The following is a 16,472-nucleotide window of genomic DNA, read 5'->3' as shown; positions in this document are numbered from 1 at the left end:
CTTCCACTCTCTCTAAAAATCAATGGAAAAATATCCTCTGGTGAGAATTAAAATAACAAAACAAACAAAAAAGCCCTACATGGGCCAGTTAAGTAGCATAGATGTGAGTAGCAGATTGTATAAAACAATGGCAACTAGTTGTGTTAGTGACCAAAACAAATAGTGTCTGTCGGTCTAAAAGTATTAAAAATAAAACAATGCTTAAGTAACTGCAGAGTCCAAACAAAATATCTCATTAAGCCAAATTCTAATTTCTCAGTTATCCTCTAGCTTCTGCACCATATATTAAAAGGCCACAGCTCGTGGTGGCCACTGCTACAACTGAAAAATATTTAAAATACAACCATGTGAAATTTTACAAAATATTTCTAGGTTCCATAGTTTCCTGAACTAGGAACTTTTTTTTTTTCTAGAAACACTTTTATACAGGGAAAATTCCAGAAAATTGTATTTTCTTTTATCAAAATTTACATTAATAAAGGATGACTGATTTCACAGTATGATTAATATAACCCATAAAAATAAGTGAGTAAATGTATATGGAATTCCTTAGTTTAATCCCATAAACCTAAGTAACACAGGCATTTAAATGTTTCTAAGCATTTTCTATGTGTAAGAGATAATATTTCTACACGGGATATTAGTAGTGCCCATGCAGAAAAAGTAAGAAAATTAGCAAAGCCCATTACAACCATATTTTGTGTGCACTTTCAAACCCACAGATAAGAAGTCATTCATTCAGCCATACTCAGCACTACTATCTGCTAGGCAGCACACTAGGCTAGGTATTGGGGCTAAAAATGGTAAACAAAACAATTGTGGCCCTTGCCATCATGGAACTTACAGTATAATACAACGGAAAATAAATCAAACAAACAAAATAATTGCAAATTATATATAATGTTATTACAGAAGGGAAAAGAAAGCATACTGAAATAGAGGACTTGTTTTAGATGGGGTGGTCAGGGGGTGCCTCTCTGAGAAGGTAGAAGTTTAGCTGAGACTTAAGAATGGGAAGGAATAAGCAAAGGGGGTGGGGGGGGGCGGGGAGTGAGTTAGTGTTGCAGCTGAGGGACAAGCAAGTAGCAACAGGACGGGGCAGGAAAGAGCTTGACATTTCACAGTGAACAAGGCCAATGCCACTACTGCAGCCTATTAATGAGATAACCTGAGTGGGAGATGAGGCTGCAAAGGTAGGCAGGGTCCAGCGAACCCTGTGTATAATCTGGCTTTTTACAGATGCAATGGGATAGTTTCCAATCAGGGACTATTTAATCAAGGCTGTGAGTATTAGCAAATGGATATAGGCAGGAAGCTTTCTTTCAATCAACAAAAAAGTTTACTAAACACTATGTGCCAGTGCTGTATGTCCAAGTTTGCCGAGTTTGGCCTCACATCACCACAGGCACTGGCTCTTCATATAAAATCTCTTAATAACTGCTGATGAAAAAAATAACAAGAAACGGGCTTAGAAAAGGGCCCAAAGATAACTAGTCTGGGGGTACATTAGGCCAAACCATCTCACCTCCCAGCCCTCTCTCTACTACTAGTCAATCACCAAGAATTTCTCCCCCCAAAAAGGGGCTGTTAAATGTTTATTATCAGCAAGAGATGGTGAACAAAGAGAAATATAGGAAAGACTTTTGAAAGATAGAAGGAGGAAGGGGATATGAATGCTCTTTGGTGAGTGCTAGGCCTGAGCCACCCTGCCTCCCGCCCGCAGTTATCTCTGTGGGCTGGCTGGTCAGGAGACCAGCAGGCCCATCATGTGAATAAACCACAAAGCGGCATAAAGAAAGGAAAGATGGACAGAACTAGTCATTCCACGGGTAGGGCAATGTGTGGAAAGGCAGCTAGTAGACCAAATCTGACCCTTGGGGAATAGGCAAGTGGGAAGACTTCTCTGAGAGGGGGGCTTAAGAGAAGGAGAGGGTAACTGACTATCTGCACCACAGCTTCCCAGGCCCTGAAGACAGTAAGCCAGACACTAATACCTGTGCACACCTCATAGTTCCAAAACCAAATATATTATCACTGACTAAGACCTTAATAAAAGAAGAATTTTTTCTCAAATAAACAAAGAAATAAATGTTGGGAATGGAAGTACAATAAAAATACCCTTCATTTCCTACAGGTTTCCTCTAGCTATGAGACAAACCATGACGAAGATACTCAATACCTAACAACAACTAGATTAGAAGCATTCTGCAATCAGACTCCTAGCTTTGATTATTATGTCAAAAATAAGTATGTTACTTCTTCAAGCAAAATTTTGAAGGTCCTTACTCTACAGCCAGAGCTCTTTTATACATAATACATTTTGTGTCCATTTAGGGGCATTTGGGAGTTTTATACCTTTTCCATTGCATCCATTAAGAATAATGACTCTCTCTCCTCTATGAAAGTGTAATAAACATCCAGTTTGTCTTTTAAAATATAGTTGGAAAATTTCAAAAGGTAAATATATGGGAAATTTACCCTCGGGGAATTTGAGGTACAGAGTCTCTTAGAAATAATGTCTTGTGCTCAGCCTGTGTGGCTCAGTGGCTGAGCGTCGACCTATGAACCAGGAGGTCACAGTTCAATTCCAGGTCAGGGCACATGCCTGAGTTGCGGGCTCGATCCCCAGTGTGGGGTGTGCAGGAGGCAGCCGATCAATGATTCTCTCTCATCATTGATGGTTCTCTCTCTCTTCCTCTCACTTCCTCTCTGAAATCAATAAAAAATATATACATTTAAAAAAAAAAGAAATAATGTCTTCTATCCATAGGAACCATTACTTGGGAATCTTAAATGTGATATTTTATTTTTATTTTTTTGTTGTTAATTTTCACCCAAGTATATTTTTCTATTGATTTTTAGAGAGAGTTGAAGGGAGGGGGTCAGGAGATAGACAGAGAGATCAGAGATCAATTGGTTGCCTCCTGCATGCCCCCACAGGGGCTGGGGATCGAACCTGCAACCCAGGTACATGCCCTTGACTGGGAATCATGCCAAAAACCTTCAATCCAAGGGCCTACGCTCTAACCACTGAGGAACACCAGCTAGGGCATATTTTATTTTTTAATATGCTAGAAGAGATATTAAAAACATGCACATGAGCCCAGCCAGCATGGCTCAGTGGTTGAGCGTCAACCTAAGAACCAAGAGGTCACGGTTTGATTCCCCAATTGAGGCATATGCCTGGGTGGTGGGCTCAATCCCCAGTGTGGGGCATGCCAAAGGCAGCCGATCAATGATTCTCTCTCATCACTGATGTTTCTCTCTCTCTCTCCCTTTCCCTTCCTCTCTGAAATCAATAAACAATATTTAAAAAATAGAAGGTAAAAAAAATAAAAACATGCACTTGAATTTGCACTGCCATGCTTAATTCCTTGGATGCAGCGGGTTCACAGTGTTTGCTACTAACTATTCAAACACCTTTGAAATAGCAACTTGTGAAAATAAACTATGAACTTCATAACAAGAAAACCTTTATTCCCCTGCTACTAGAATATTTACCTTCTTCAGAACACTGACAGAGAAACACAATATGGAAAACCAGCCTTCAGGAAGCATAGTGACAGGGTTAATTTCCAGTTCTGCAACGAAGAGTTTGTTAGGGTAATCTGAAGGATAGTCATTCAGTCATTCCTATGTGCATGTGAGAGAGAAAAGAGAGTGAGAGAGAGGAAAGGGAGACAGAGAGAGAGACACACAGCGATAGATACAGACTGAATGGTTGTTATTGGTTCGCACTGTTATTGTACTTCTGTAGTGTTGTGGTCAGCTACATTTTCAAAATAAAGTCCACATGGCTAAACTGAACAATACAGTCAATCAGAGAGGACTGCACTGAGAGGAAATATTGTGGACAAAGCCCTAAGCCCTGCACAAATACTGGGAGGCTGCTGTGTGTGCCGCCTGGACAGGAGGGCAGATTGGTAGAAAAACAAAGCAAACGAGATTCCCACGATTCGGCAGTGTAGGATAGGGACACTGGTTGGCTGGCTGGCTGGGCAACAGCCATGGGGAATCTCTCAGCCAACTTCACAAATGGAGCAGTCACGTGTTGGTGAGACCCTACCTCCTGAAAAATTTATACAGTATCAGAACATCATCCAAACCCCAAGAAGTGTACACAACTGGTAATGATATAAGAGAAGTGAGCTGGGCAGTCCTGCAATGCGGCCTCTAGCCACGTTCATAAACATAGAGAACTGCACAGCATCCCAGTTGGAGGATAATGTGGGGGCTGGTATCGAGCATCCTAAACAGAGAATGTTATTTGTCCATCCATGAATCGACCCAATGATTTTTTAAAGACATCATATGTAGTATTTTATTTGGATCTTAAGGAAAAACCTCAAAAGAAGAAAATTCAAATAACTTGTGACTTCCATGGTGGAAAATTAAGAGAAATGTGCTGAGGGAAAATGAGAAAATAAAAGATTCGCAAACCTAGAAAAGCTCCTGGTTCCCAGATTCCAGCTTCCAACAGATTCAATAACTATAATACTTCCCAGGACTCCAAAAAGCACCACGCCCACTTCTAATAGTAAAATCTGGTAATGTATTTTAATCAGGAGTACTTAGGTCCTCTCTATTCTTCTACCTTCCTCTCTATAAAATCAATATATATATATATATTAAAAAGAGTACTGAGGTTTAATTTACTTAATTTGTTTACTCTGCTTCAGCATGGGCTTAAAAAGAGCAAATAGTGTATGAACTTAAAAAGAATGAACAACCCACAGCCAACATCATACACAAAGGGTAAAAACTAAAAGCATTTCCCTTAAGACAAGCATGTCAAACCCGCAGCCAGGGGGTCGCATGACCCGCCGGCCGCGGGTTTGACATGCTTGCCTTAAGATCAGGAACAAGACAGCGATGTCCACTGTCACCACTTATTCAACACAGTACTGGAAGTCCTAGCCACAGTGATCAGACAAGAAGAAGAAATAAAAGGCATCCAAATTAGAAAGGAAGAAGCAAAAACTGCCATTGCTCGCAGATGACATGATACTGTATAAAGAGAACACTAAAGATTTCACCAAAAAAGTACTAGAACTGATAAATTAATTCAGTAAAGTAGAATGATACAAAATAAATATCCAGATATCAGTTGCATTTTATACACCAATAATGAACTATCAGATAGGAAAACTAAGAAAACAATCCCATTTATAATTGCATTAACAAACTACCTTTGAATAAGTTTAACTAAGGATATAAAAGACCTATATTCAGAACATTATAAGACACTAAAGAAAGAAAGTAAAGAAGGTACAAATAAGTGGAAGCATATACTGTGTTCATGGATAGGAAGAATTAACATCATTAAAATGTCCATATTATCCAAAGCAATCTATAGATTCAATGCAATTCCTATTAAATGGCGTATTTCACAAAACTAAAAAGGATATTACAAAATATCTTTTGGGAACCACAGAAGACCCCAAATAGCAACAGCTATTTTGAAAAAGAAGAACAAAGTTGGAGGAATCACACTACATGATATCAAACTACACTACAAGGCCATAGTAGTCCAAACAGCTTAGTATCCTATCTAATAAAAGAGAAACATGGTAAATAGCCGTACGGCCGCTACCCTTCCCATTGGCTAATCACTGAGATATGCAAATTAACTGCCAGCCAAGATGGCGGCCGGCAGCCAGGCAGCTGACGCGAACAGGGAGGCTTGCTTGCTCCAGTGACGGAGGAAGCCAGGTTCTCCGCCTGTTTTTGCCGGCCTCTCAGCTGCTCTCTAAGAAACATTGTAACACATATAGAAGCTAAACCAAACCCCAGAAACCTGCTTTCAGTCAGCCGGGCTTCAGCCAGAAGGACCGCAACATTGTTTCAAATACAGAAGGTAAACAAAGGCCAGAAACCTGCTTTCAGCAGCGGAGGCCTCAGAGCTAAAGCTGGCCCAGAATAAAAAAAAAAAAAAAAAAGGAGCGGTTGGGAGCTTCAGTCACCCGCCAGCCTGAAAACGGCCCTCAGCCCCTCACCCAGGCTGGCCAGGCACCCCAGTGGGGACCGCCACCCTGAAGGGTGTGTGGCCAGATGCAAACAGCCATCATCCCCTCATCCAGGTTGGCCAGGAACCCCAGTGGGGACCCCCACCCTGAAGGGTGTGTGACCAGATGCAAACAGCCATCATCCCCTCATCCAGGCTGGCCAGGCACCCCAGTGGGGACCCCCACCCTGATCCAGGACACCCTTCAGGGCAAACCAGCCGACCCCGACCCGTGCACCAGGCCTCTATCCTATATAGTAAAAAGGTAATATGCCTCCCAGCACCGGGATCAGCGTGACAGGGGGCAGCAACCAAACCCCCTGATCGCCCTGCTGCTGTGTGACAAGGGGCGGGGCCACAACCTCCCTATCCGCCCTGCTCTGTTCGTGACAATGGAAGGTGCCCCAACCCCCTGATCAGCCCTGCTCTGTGCCTGATAGGGGGGAGCTCCCCAACCCACTGATCGCCCTGCGGCTCTGTGTGTGACAGGGGGGAGCTCCCCAACCCCCTGATGGGCCCTGCTCTGTGCGTGACAGGGGGGAGCGCCTCAACCCCCTCATGGGCCCTGCTCTGTGCGTGACAGGGGGGAGCTCCCCAACCCCCTGATCAACCTGCGGCTCTGTGTATGACAGGGTACGGAGCCCCAACCCCCTGATGGCGCGGCTCTGTGTGTGACAGGGTGCGGCGCCCCAACCCCCTGATCGGCCCTGCTCTGTGCGTGACAGGGGGGAGCTCCCCAACCCCCTCATGGGCCCTGCTCTGTGCATGACAGGGGGGAGCTCCCCAACCCCCTGATCGCCCTGCGGCTCTGTGTATGACAGGGGGTGGCACCCCAACTCCTCAATCGGCCCTGCTCTGAGCCCTACCAGGGGCTGCACCTAGGGATTGGGCCTGCCCTCTGCCACCCGGGAGCAGGCCTAAGCCAGCAGGTCATTATCTCCCGAGGGGTCCCAGACTGTGAGAGGGCACAGGCTGGCTGAGAGACCCCCTCTTCCCCCCCCCCCCCCCGAGTGCACAAATTTTTGTGCACCAGGCCTCTAGTCCTATATAATAAAAGCCTAATATGCAAATTGACCAAATGGCGGAATGATGCACACTGACCACCAGGGGGCAGACGCTCAACGCAGGAGGTTCCCCCAGCCCGCAGGCTCCAGGCCAGCCAAGGGGATGCCAGTGGGGGCCCCCTGATTGCCCCACAGGTCGCCCCGCAGAGGGAGGCAACCGGCGGCGGTGGGGGTGGGGCCGGCGAGCGGGCAGCACCAGGCTGGAAAAGGCAGGTGTCAGCGGGGGCCCCCCCGATTGCCCTGCCACTCGCCCCACAGATCAGCACTGATCACCAGCCAGGCCTAAGAACCCTACCTGTGCAGTGGTACATTTATACAATGGAATACTACTCAGCCATAAAAAAGAAGGAAATCTTACCTTTTGTGACAATGTGGATCCATCTGGAGAGTATTATGCTAAGTGAAATAAGCCACTGAGAGGAAGACAAATACTATATGATTTCACTTTTATGTGGAATCTAATGAATAAAATAAACTAACAAAATAGAAACAGATTCATGGATACGGAGAACAGACTGACAACTGTCAGAGGGGAGGGGTTTGGGGGAGCTGGGTGAAAAAGTAGAAGGGATTAGCAAAAAACCCCCCACAAAACTCATAAGCAGACAACAGTATGGTGATTACCAGAAGAAAAGGGGAGGTGGGGGAAGGTAGGAAGGGTGAGGGGGAACAAATGGTGGTGGAAGGAGACTTGACTTGGGGTGGTTAATACACAATACAATATACACATGATGCACTATAGAATTGTATACCTGACACCTATATAATTTTATCAATCAATGTCACCCCAATAAATTCAATATAATTTTTTTTTTAAAGAATGGCTCTTGCAGGTGACCAGACTTGAGCTCAAATCACATATTGACCACTAACTATCTGTGTAACCCAGTGTAAAAAACTTGACTCTGTAGGTCTCAGATTCCTCCCCTGTTGAACCAGAAAAATAATATTTAACTTCCAGAATTGTAGAATGTCTACCACGTGGTAAGTGTTCAATGTTAGCTGTTACTACTATTATTTAATCCCATTAAATTTTATTCTGGTTACTGTAGAGATGTAAAATGATTGCCCTGGTTAAGACTAACAACACTGCACTTACCTACAATTTCTTAAGTCATCATTTACTTTTTTTAAACAAATTTTTAGTGATTTTAGAGAGGAAGGGATAGGGAGAGAGAGAGGTAGAAACATCAATGATGAGAGAGAATCATTGATTGGCTGCCTCTTGCATGCCCCACACTGGGGATCAAGCCCACAACCCGGGCATGTGCCCTGACCAGGAACCGAATTGTGACCTCCTAGTTCACAGGTCAATGCTCAACCACTGAGCCATGCCAGCCAAACTACTTTTCTTTTATTGATTTCAGAGAGGAAGGGAGAAAAAGAGAGAGAGAGAGACATCAATGATGAGAGAGACATAGCACTGGTGTGGACCAGCCTCTGGCTTTCAGTGGAACATTTTCAGCTCATGCAGTCACATTTTTCATGGCTCCAGTTCTATTTGGTTTTTCTATTTCATTTTGAGTGAGATTTTGTAAGTTGTGTTTTTCTAAGAAATTATCCATTTTGTATAAGTTTTCAAATGTATCAACATAGAGCTATTAAGAGCATTTCCTCCTTTTTATTGATCTGTGTCATATCTGTAGCTATAGTTTATTCACTCTAAAAATTAATTGTGCGTTTTAAAAAAATCAATCGTGCCTGTGGTTTACCTATTTTATTATTTCAAAATAACTACTTTGAGTTTGTTCATCTCAATTATATAGGTTGTTTCAATTTCACTAATTTTTACCCTTATAGTTTCCATCCCAGCACTACTTCTAGATTCAAATCAGAGGGGCCCTGCCCATCACAATAAAAAAAATAAAAATAGAGTTATTAACGATGATGTGGCTGTGACTGTCACTTTAGATGCAACCCACTCTGTGATACACAATATGTTCATTATGATTCAGTTCTATTTTTTAGTATCCATTATGATTTCTTCTGTGACCCATGAGTTATTTAGAATTATGTTTTTGCATTTCCTGACTTCCAGGCTTTTTTAGGAATCTTTGTTAATGAGTTCTCTCCTGCACACACTTCAGAATGATTTCATCTGAGGGGCAGAATCATTTGTGGCGGGCTGCTCACAGCCTGATGCCGATGCTGGCAGTAGGAGGCTGGCAAGGGCACAGGGGAAGGGGAGGGGTGGGAAAAGGCGGTGGGGGCCTGACAGTTTCTGCTACACTGATCCTCAGGCAACTAGTTTTATTCATGTCCAGGGTACCCTTCCATTGTTTCGTTCTTATAACCTCCTTTCTTTGTACCAAAGATAGCACCGAATAACACTCATTGGCACCTTACTCTTGTCCCTTAGTATATCTTGGAGAAGTTCCCATGAGGGTACGCTGAACGCTGCACAATATTCCATTTCAAGAATGTACCATAACTTAGTTAACCAGTTCCTTTTATGAAAATGAGGCAACCACAGCTTCAAAGCCCGTTTACAATCTAATTTCCAGATCCCCCTTCAGGTCCCCTCTGACTTAGCTCAGCCATGGACTTAAAAGGAAATCTGTTGCATTTCAAAAGCACGTCTAGATGTTTGAGAACGCAGGGTTTTCAGGTGACCAGAGCTGTCCTGCTCAGGACGGAAGCCTCATCCAGGTGCTTCCCAACCTCTACAGCCGCTTTGCAGCCCCGGCGTCCTGTCCTCATCCTGTCACCTCATGGTGGCAGGCATCACTACCACACTCCAATGCGGGAAAGGAGAGGTGGCTTTGTTGGAAGTATACCCAAAAGCCATACACTTAAATCGAATTTGCCAAAAACTAGTGACTGACTAGCCCTAGCTGCAAGGAGAGCTGGGAAATTTGGCAGAGAACAGGGTCATCATGACCGACATAGGTCAGTCATGCTTCCTTCCTGGGATCTGGGTACATAACTGTAGGCATCAGAGAGTGAAGAAATTTTAAGTAACAGTGATTCTGTCAGTTCAGTAAAGGCACCGTGAAAAGAAAAATGAATACAATGTCTTTGATGCCTAGTACAATGTCTTTGATGCCTAGTCTAGGTATCCTATCCTATATAATATAATAGACAAAGATGCAAATTGACTGTACCCAAAGATGGCAGTTAATTTGCATACGTAGGCGCAAAGCAGTGGAGCGAAGATTGAAGGCGGCTCCGGCGGAGCATCGAAGGCTTGAAGGCGGCTCCGGCCGGAGCAGCGAAGGCTTCAAGGCAGCTCCGGCCGGAGCGAAGGCCTGGGTCCCGGGTGCCGGAGGAAAACCGGTGCCGGCAGCCAGGGGAAGGGAAGGCCTATTGCACGAATCTTTTCGTGCAACAGGCCTTTAGTCCTATATAATAAAAAGCTAATATGCAAATTGTCCCCTCGGGAGTTCGACCTACCGGGAGTTCAACTGCTCACTATGACGTGTGCTGACCACCAGGGGGCAGCACGAAACGAAGTAAGGCTCTGGCCAGCAGCCGGAAGGCCCGATCCGGCTCTGATCACCGGCCAGGCCCAGGGACCCTACCCATGCATGAATTTTGTGCACCAAGCCTCTAGTTAATTTTAATAAAATAGAAAGGTTTGACCCTAGAACTAATGACATAAATTTCAGGATACAAAATTAAGGCATATCCCCAAAACATCCTTCTGCATTTTGCAGTTTCCAGGGGCAAGGCTTTCATATAACCTAGAAGTTAGAATAATTACCCACTACTTCTGGGAAAAATAATTTCTGGAGCTTTTGTAATCTATAATAATATTATACAGCACCAAATGTGGAGCAAGATGCATCCTTTCAGCTGTCAAGATGAAGTAGACCCAAACTGATGAATTAAGCTGAAGCATTTATCCTTTTAGTAATAACATATTTCCCACATAACAAGCTTCTAACAGTGACTACATGTACAGAAGTTAGAAAATAACATGTGTACCTGCACTCAAGGCCTTTCTCATCAGACACATTCCTACTGGTTCACAGTGATTTTGCATAGTAGGCAATATTAGTGCTTATTCATTTTTTTCTTTATGAATTTTAATGATTTCATTTCCCAAATGTACAAAGAATAAGTACCTGGAAAACAAAAACCTTTCATACCTTTAAAAGTCTCTGCAGAGATGAGATTGACCTGGGGTAATAAAAGATTACTCTAGCCCTGGCTGGTTTGGCTCAGTGGACAGAGCGTCAGCCTGTGGACTGAAGGGTCCCGGGTTCGATTCTGGCCAAGGGCACATGCCCGGGTTGCACGCTCAGTCCCCAGTGGGGGGAGTGCAGGAGGCAGCCAGTCAATGATTCTCTCTCATCACTGATGTTTCTATCTCTCTCTCCCTCTCCCTTCCTCTCTAAAATCAATAAAAATATATTTTTTAAAAAAAGATTACTCTAGCACCTCAATGTAGGATTGAGTGAACATATTTTTTAACTTACTGTAAGTTTTCAAGCTGCTGCTATCTGTCCAAAAGTATTTGAAAGAGCTATTTGGTAAAGAGTTACATGTTATCATTGGTCAAATATAACGGTAAGTTAAACTGGTGAGTTCTATCTCTTAGTTTAGTCTGATTAGATGAACAGAGTTAACTGCATGGCTTATATGGCTGACCCTGAAAGATCACAGATACCACGGTGGGGACCTGGAGGTTCTGGCGACATCACGATCTCTCAGAAATCTACTTCCCACGTAAGCCTGCTTCAAACAGCAGTGTGACGTTTATCCTCAAATGCTTCAGGCCTAAGAGGGAGTGGGCAGAGAAGTGTTGGTTTGCCTGCCATCTACATACATGTATTTGTAATACAATTCTCTCATTCTGAAAAACTGCATAATCAAAATGAAATCTGATAGCAGATACAGCATTGGTTCATTTCAATGTTGAAGTCACTGTAGAAATTTATTATATCAAATGGTAATGTTAAATGAAAACGTGCCACCATAAAGTCAGCCAGATTACTTGACCTCAAGTACTACAAACACAACCAGTGCAACAAAAACAATTAAATGAGATGGGAAAGCAACTATAAACAGTCAGATTTTAATACAGCAATAGTCTTATCATTGCCTTTAAAACTTTTATACGGATCCATTCATTGATATGTCTCATACTATTAGTGAATCAACAATATTCACTTACTAGTAGTCATATGAGACTACAAAACATTAAATTATGTAAGGAAAAATACAGTTTAGATTAGAAAAATACAAAATTCTCAATATGCCACCAAACCATGTTTTACCTTTAGAATCGCAAGCAATGTGACTAGAGTGCTCACAACTATTCCATCTGCAACCTGAATTCTCAGAGATGATGCACGGTTTTTATTCACCAAAAGGGTTCTCTGAACTCCTCAAATCACTACTAAGAACAGCATCCTACATTTAAATGCCAGGCTCCTGTCTCCCTGTGACTGCTCCACCTCATGTGCAGCAGGGGTACGGCTACAGAGGCCAAGGTGGGCACTGCAGCCGGCATCGTGCCCTTTCTCTGAAAACCTGTCTGCTAACTCCATTCTTTATCAGCCTGGCACTTCCACTCCCCCTAAACCCATGCCGTCCTGCCCAGGGTGGCAAGAACATCAGATATGTAACCCACAGCAGGATAATCTTCACTACCTAACAATCAAGAAATACTCGGCAGTGCATACAAACAGAATAAAGAGGTAGAGATGTTCAAGGGGATTCCATTCTACTTATTCCTCCTAGGACTATAATCAGTATTCCTCATCCATCTTTTCAATGTGTCCCATAAGACTTTCTTTTTTTTAATATATTTATTTTTCCCATCACCATTTATTCCCTCTATACCGTCTTCCACCTCTACCTCCCTTTCCCCCACTACAATCACCACACTGTTGTCCATGTCTGAGTTCTCTCTTTTTCTGTTTTGCTCAATCCCTGTACTCCCCAGCACCTCACCACCACCACCACCAGAGCTGTCTGCCTGCTTTCTATGAGTCTGTCTCTATTTTGCTTGGTAGTTCAGTTTGTCCACTAGATTCCACATATGAGTGAAATCATATGGCACTTGTCTTTCTCTGACTGGCTCATTTCACTCAGCATATTGTTCTCCAGGTCCATCCATGCTGTGGCAAAGGGTAAAGTTTCTTCCTTTTTATGGCTGAGTAGCATTCCATTGTGTATATACCACAGCATTTTTATCTACCCATAAAACCTTCTAATAGATGCCCCTAGTTCCCACAAATCTGAATCCATTACTGAGGTGTGTCCCCAGATCCACTCATCCTTCAAGATTAAACAAAGGCTCCCAACTATAAAAAGCCACCTCCAGTTTGTCAGTTAAAACCAACTTCTCCATTTTTCATACTTTCACTTCATGCACATGTCTATCTCTATCTCAATAGTCCTTCAAGCCTGTAAGGGCACAGACTTCGGTCATATCCATCTTTGAAACCTTAGCTCCTAGCATAGAGCAGACACAATAAACTCAACTAAAAAAGCATATTCACTAAAACAGGCATTGGAGGTTATGGAGTCAAAAAAATAAAACAGAGCCCAAGACCAACTCTCTCGGCCAAAAAGTGTCATCCAGACCCACATGCGTGCATGTGGGACAATCACAAGACAAAGGAGAAGAGGCGTGTAGGTTCTAAATGTGGGCACTTTCCCATGGATGAGGGGCCCTGAGAGTGCAAAGTGCTCCCCTGCTCTCTGCTGTCTGTACTGGTGTCATGCTAACCAGTTCCAGCTGGAGGAAACCTCACGGACTCTGATAGAGAAGCACCATCCTTACACAGGGACGTTAGAAAAAGGCTGGAGATGCAGCCTGCAGGCTGATTACCTGTAATGCTCACTGACGGGGATATGCTGAGAGAAGTACAAAGCCGACGTCCGCGCTCTCCAATGCCACTTCTTTGCAGGAAGAGTGTAAAGGACACAGTCTTCCAATTCTTCTTGGAGCAGGTCCACCAGCTGTTTATGGGACCCTCCATAGAATGCTTCAATGAGGAGAATACTCATTGGCCCTTCAACCCGTCTCAGATTCTAGATAATAAGCAAAAAATGCATCTTTCAAATATATGTGTATGTGTAGAAAGATTTTTTAAATACAAATAACTTAAGATATTATGCCCAGTAAGTACAAATAATTTACAGATGCATTATTTTATAAGAAATAGGTGTATCCCACTATTTAACAAAGCATATAACACTTAAGGTTTGTATTTTTGCAATCATTATGATTGCATCATTCATGTTAGTAAGAGGACATGAATGATGTTTTCTTTTCCTGATTTGTTTTCTTCATGCCCTAAGATTACTTCCAGAAGGACTCAGTTTCCCTCCTACCTTAGGAAGTATAAGCCCCTCTCCTGCTGTGGTCACTCACTTCCTAGTTGAAATGGCTTTGATCGGACTCAGTAAACTCCAGACTGGCTTGGCCTAGAGTTGTATTGAGTCTTGGACTATCTTCTTCTCCAAGAGCCCTTCATGGGTAAGGCCCTTCCAGTTCAGATATTCTCTGATTCTGTAATTCTCATGTTAATCCATTTTTAAATTCACCAGCTATCACTACCCTCAATGAACCCATATTTATAAGAGAGCACATTCATATTCAAATCTCAGTTCTCTAGTGTTATAAATCTTAGGATACAATTTCTTAAGACAGTAGACATACGTTGACCACTTCCTCACAATTGTATATAGCCCACTCCCAAAGAAAGACCAACGAAATGCAGTAAAGCTATATGCCAGTGAATCAACAAGGTTTCTACAACCTTTCCTTAAACAACAAATCTGAGGGATAATGTTATCATTAAAAACATGGTAAATTTTTCATCACAGAGAACTGGTTAGCAAGAAATTTTTATTTGAATAGTATCACTTTTGTTAATGTGCTAGTGAAATAAAAATATATGTAAGAATATAAAAACTTTTATATACATTTCAACGTATATGCTATTTCCTAATGGAAGTAAGGAAGAAAAATATTGCTTTAAAAAATACACCAGCCTGGCCAGTGTGCTCAGTGGTTGACCATCCACCTATGAACCAGAAGGTCACGGTTTGATTCCCAGTCAAGGCACATGCCCAGGTTGGGGGCTCACTCCCCACTAGGGGGCATGCAGGAGTCAGCCAATTGATGTTTCTCTCTCTATATCCCTCTCCCTTCCTCTTTCTAAAAAGTAAATAAAAACATTTTTAAAAAATAAAATAAAAAATATTCCATAGGTTTGAATTTCCCTTTATGACTAAAGAAAACACCACTTATAAAATGGCATATTCCTTTTCCTAATAATTTTGTTCCATGAAATTATTCTCAACAATGCAGGGGTGATCTTCACTAGTAAAACTGTACTTCACCTTGCTCAGACAAAGCCATGCCTCTTAAATTGCATTCCAAAGCAAAAAGTCTCAAATGGTTCTCAAAGAAGTGCCAGAAGTGAATAAAAGCTTATTTCTTGATCTCTCAATCTCCCAAGGAGCATTTTGGAGGACAAGTATACAAACATATTATAATTATCTGCAAAATAAGAAACAGTGTTCCTCGGATGGAAAAGGCATAAACCCTGGGGTCAGGGAGATACAAATTTGGAGCTCAGCTCCATCACTTCCTAGCTGAATGACCTTGGACAAGTTACCTAACTTTGTAGGCCTCAGTCGCACCTTCCCTAAAGTGGTGACACCAGTATTAACCACAAAGGTGTGAAGATAAAATTGTGGCACAGTAGCTTATGATCAGTAATAAGGTATTTTGCTCCTCCCATTATAATTATAAATCACCTTACTTAAGGAGAAAGAATATCTTCATATCATCCAGCATTTTAATATCAATAATTTTTAATCACGACCTCCTATCCACCAAGGACGGGTTAGAAAGATAGATACACAAATACAACTGGTAAACAGTGGGTGTTACCCATTCCTCATCAGCAGCTTGCATTGCAAATATGATTTTAAAGGCCCCACTGGTTTTGTGGCTAAGAAGGAAGCTCAGAGGCTGAGCTATGCAGAAGTTCAATTTTTTTCAGGCCAGCTGGAGAGAGACTTCAACTCTAATCACACTCCAAGTTTAACAAAATGGTAGCCATTAATCCTTCAAATGATAGAAGCCTCTAGAAAGTAACTAGAGAGAGCAATAAAAGGCAGTTCTGAAAATGATATCACAGGTTTCAAGAAAGACAGAATAAAAGCTGCTTAACATTAATTGGCTTACTAGATCACATCACAGATCTCTACCATCTTGCTTTATTTCCTCTGACCTAATCATGCTAAGGTGTATATGCACTGTCTATTCTTAAAAGGTCTCTAAAAGATGCTTGTAAAAATGACCTGAGATATTTCCTCAAGTGACAGGATGGAAAAAAACACTCTAAAGAATATTTCACTCATATAAACCTCAAACAAAGCAACTTTGATATTAGCGGGGGGGGGGGGGGGGGGGAGGGGGGGGGCCGGGAGAA

At 42.5% G+C, this 16,472-nt stretch overlaps 1 protein-coding gene across 2 annotated transcripts in view; it reads right to left on the bottom strand.

Moving 5' to 3' along the window:
* Window positions 1-16,472, bottom strand: part of GTDC1 (glycosyltransferase like domain containing 1) — a 292,170-nt gene that overhangs the window by 234,256 nt on the left and 41,442 nt on the right. For both annotated transcript variants that reach the window (XM_023752434.1, XM_023752433.1), the window contains one exon: window positions 13,853-14,055. In XM_023752434.1, the coding sequence (XP_023608202.1) occupies window positions 13,853-14,031 (179 nt within the window). In that variant the 5' untranslated portion in view covers window positions 14,032-14,055. The remainder of the gene's footprint in view (window positions 1-13,852; window positions 14,056-16,472) is intronic.

This window comes from Myotis lucifugus, unplaced genomic scaffold (genome assembly GCF_000147115.1).
Source record: "Myotis lucifugus unplaced genomic scaffold, Myoluc2.0 scaffold_32, whole genome shotgun sequence".
Classification (NCBI taxonomy): Eukaryota; Metazoa; Chordata; class Mammalia; order Chiroptera; family Vespertilionidae; genus Myotis; species Myotis lucifugus.
The sequence above is the reverse complement of the archived record's forward strand: the minus strand, read 5'-3'. Positions and strand labels throughout refer to the sequence as shown.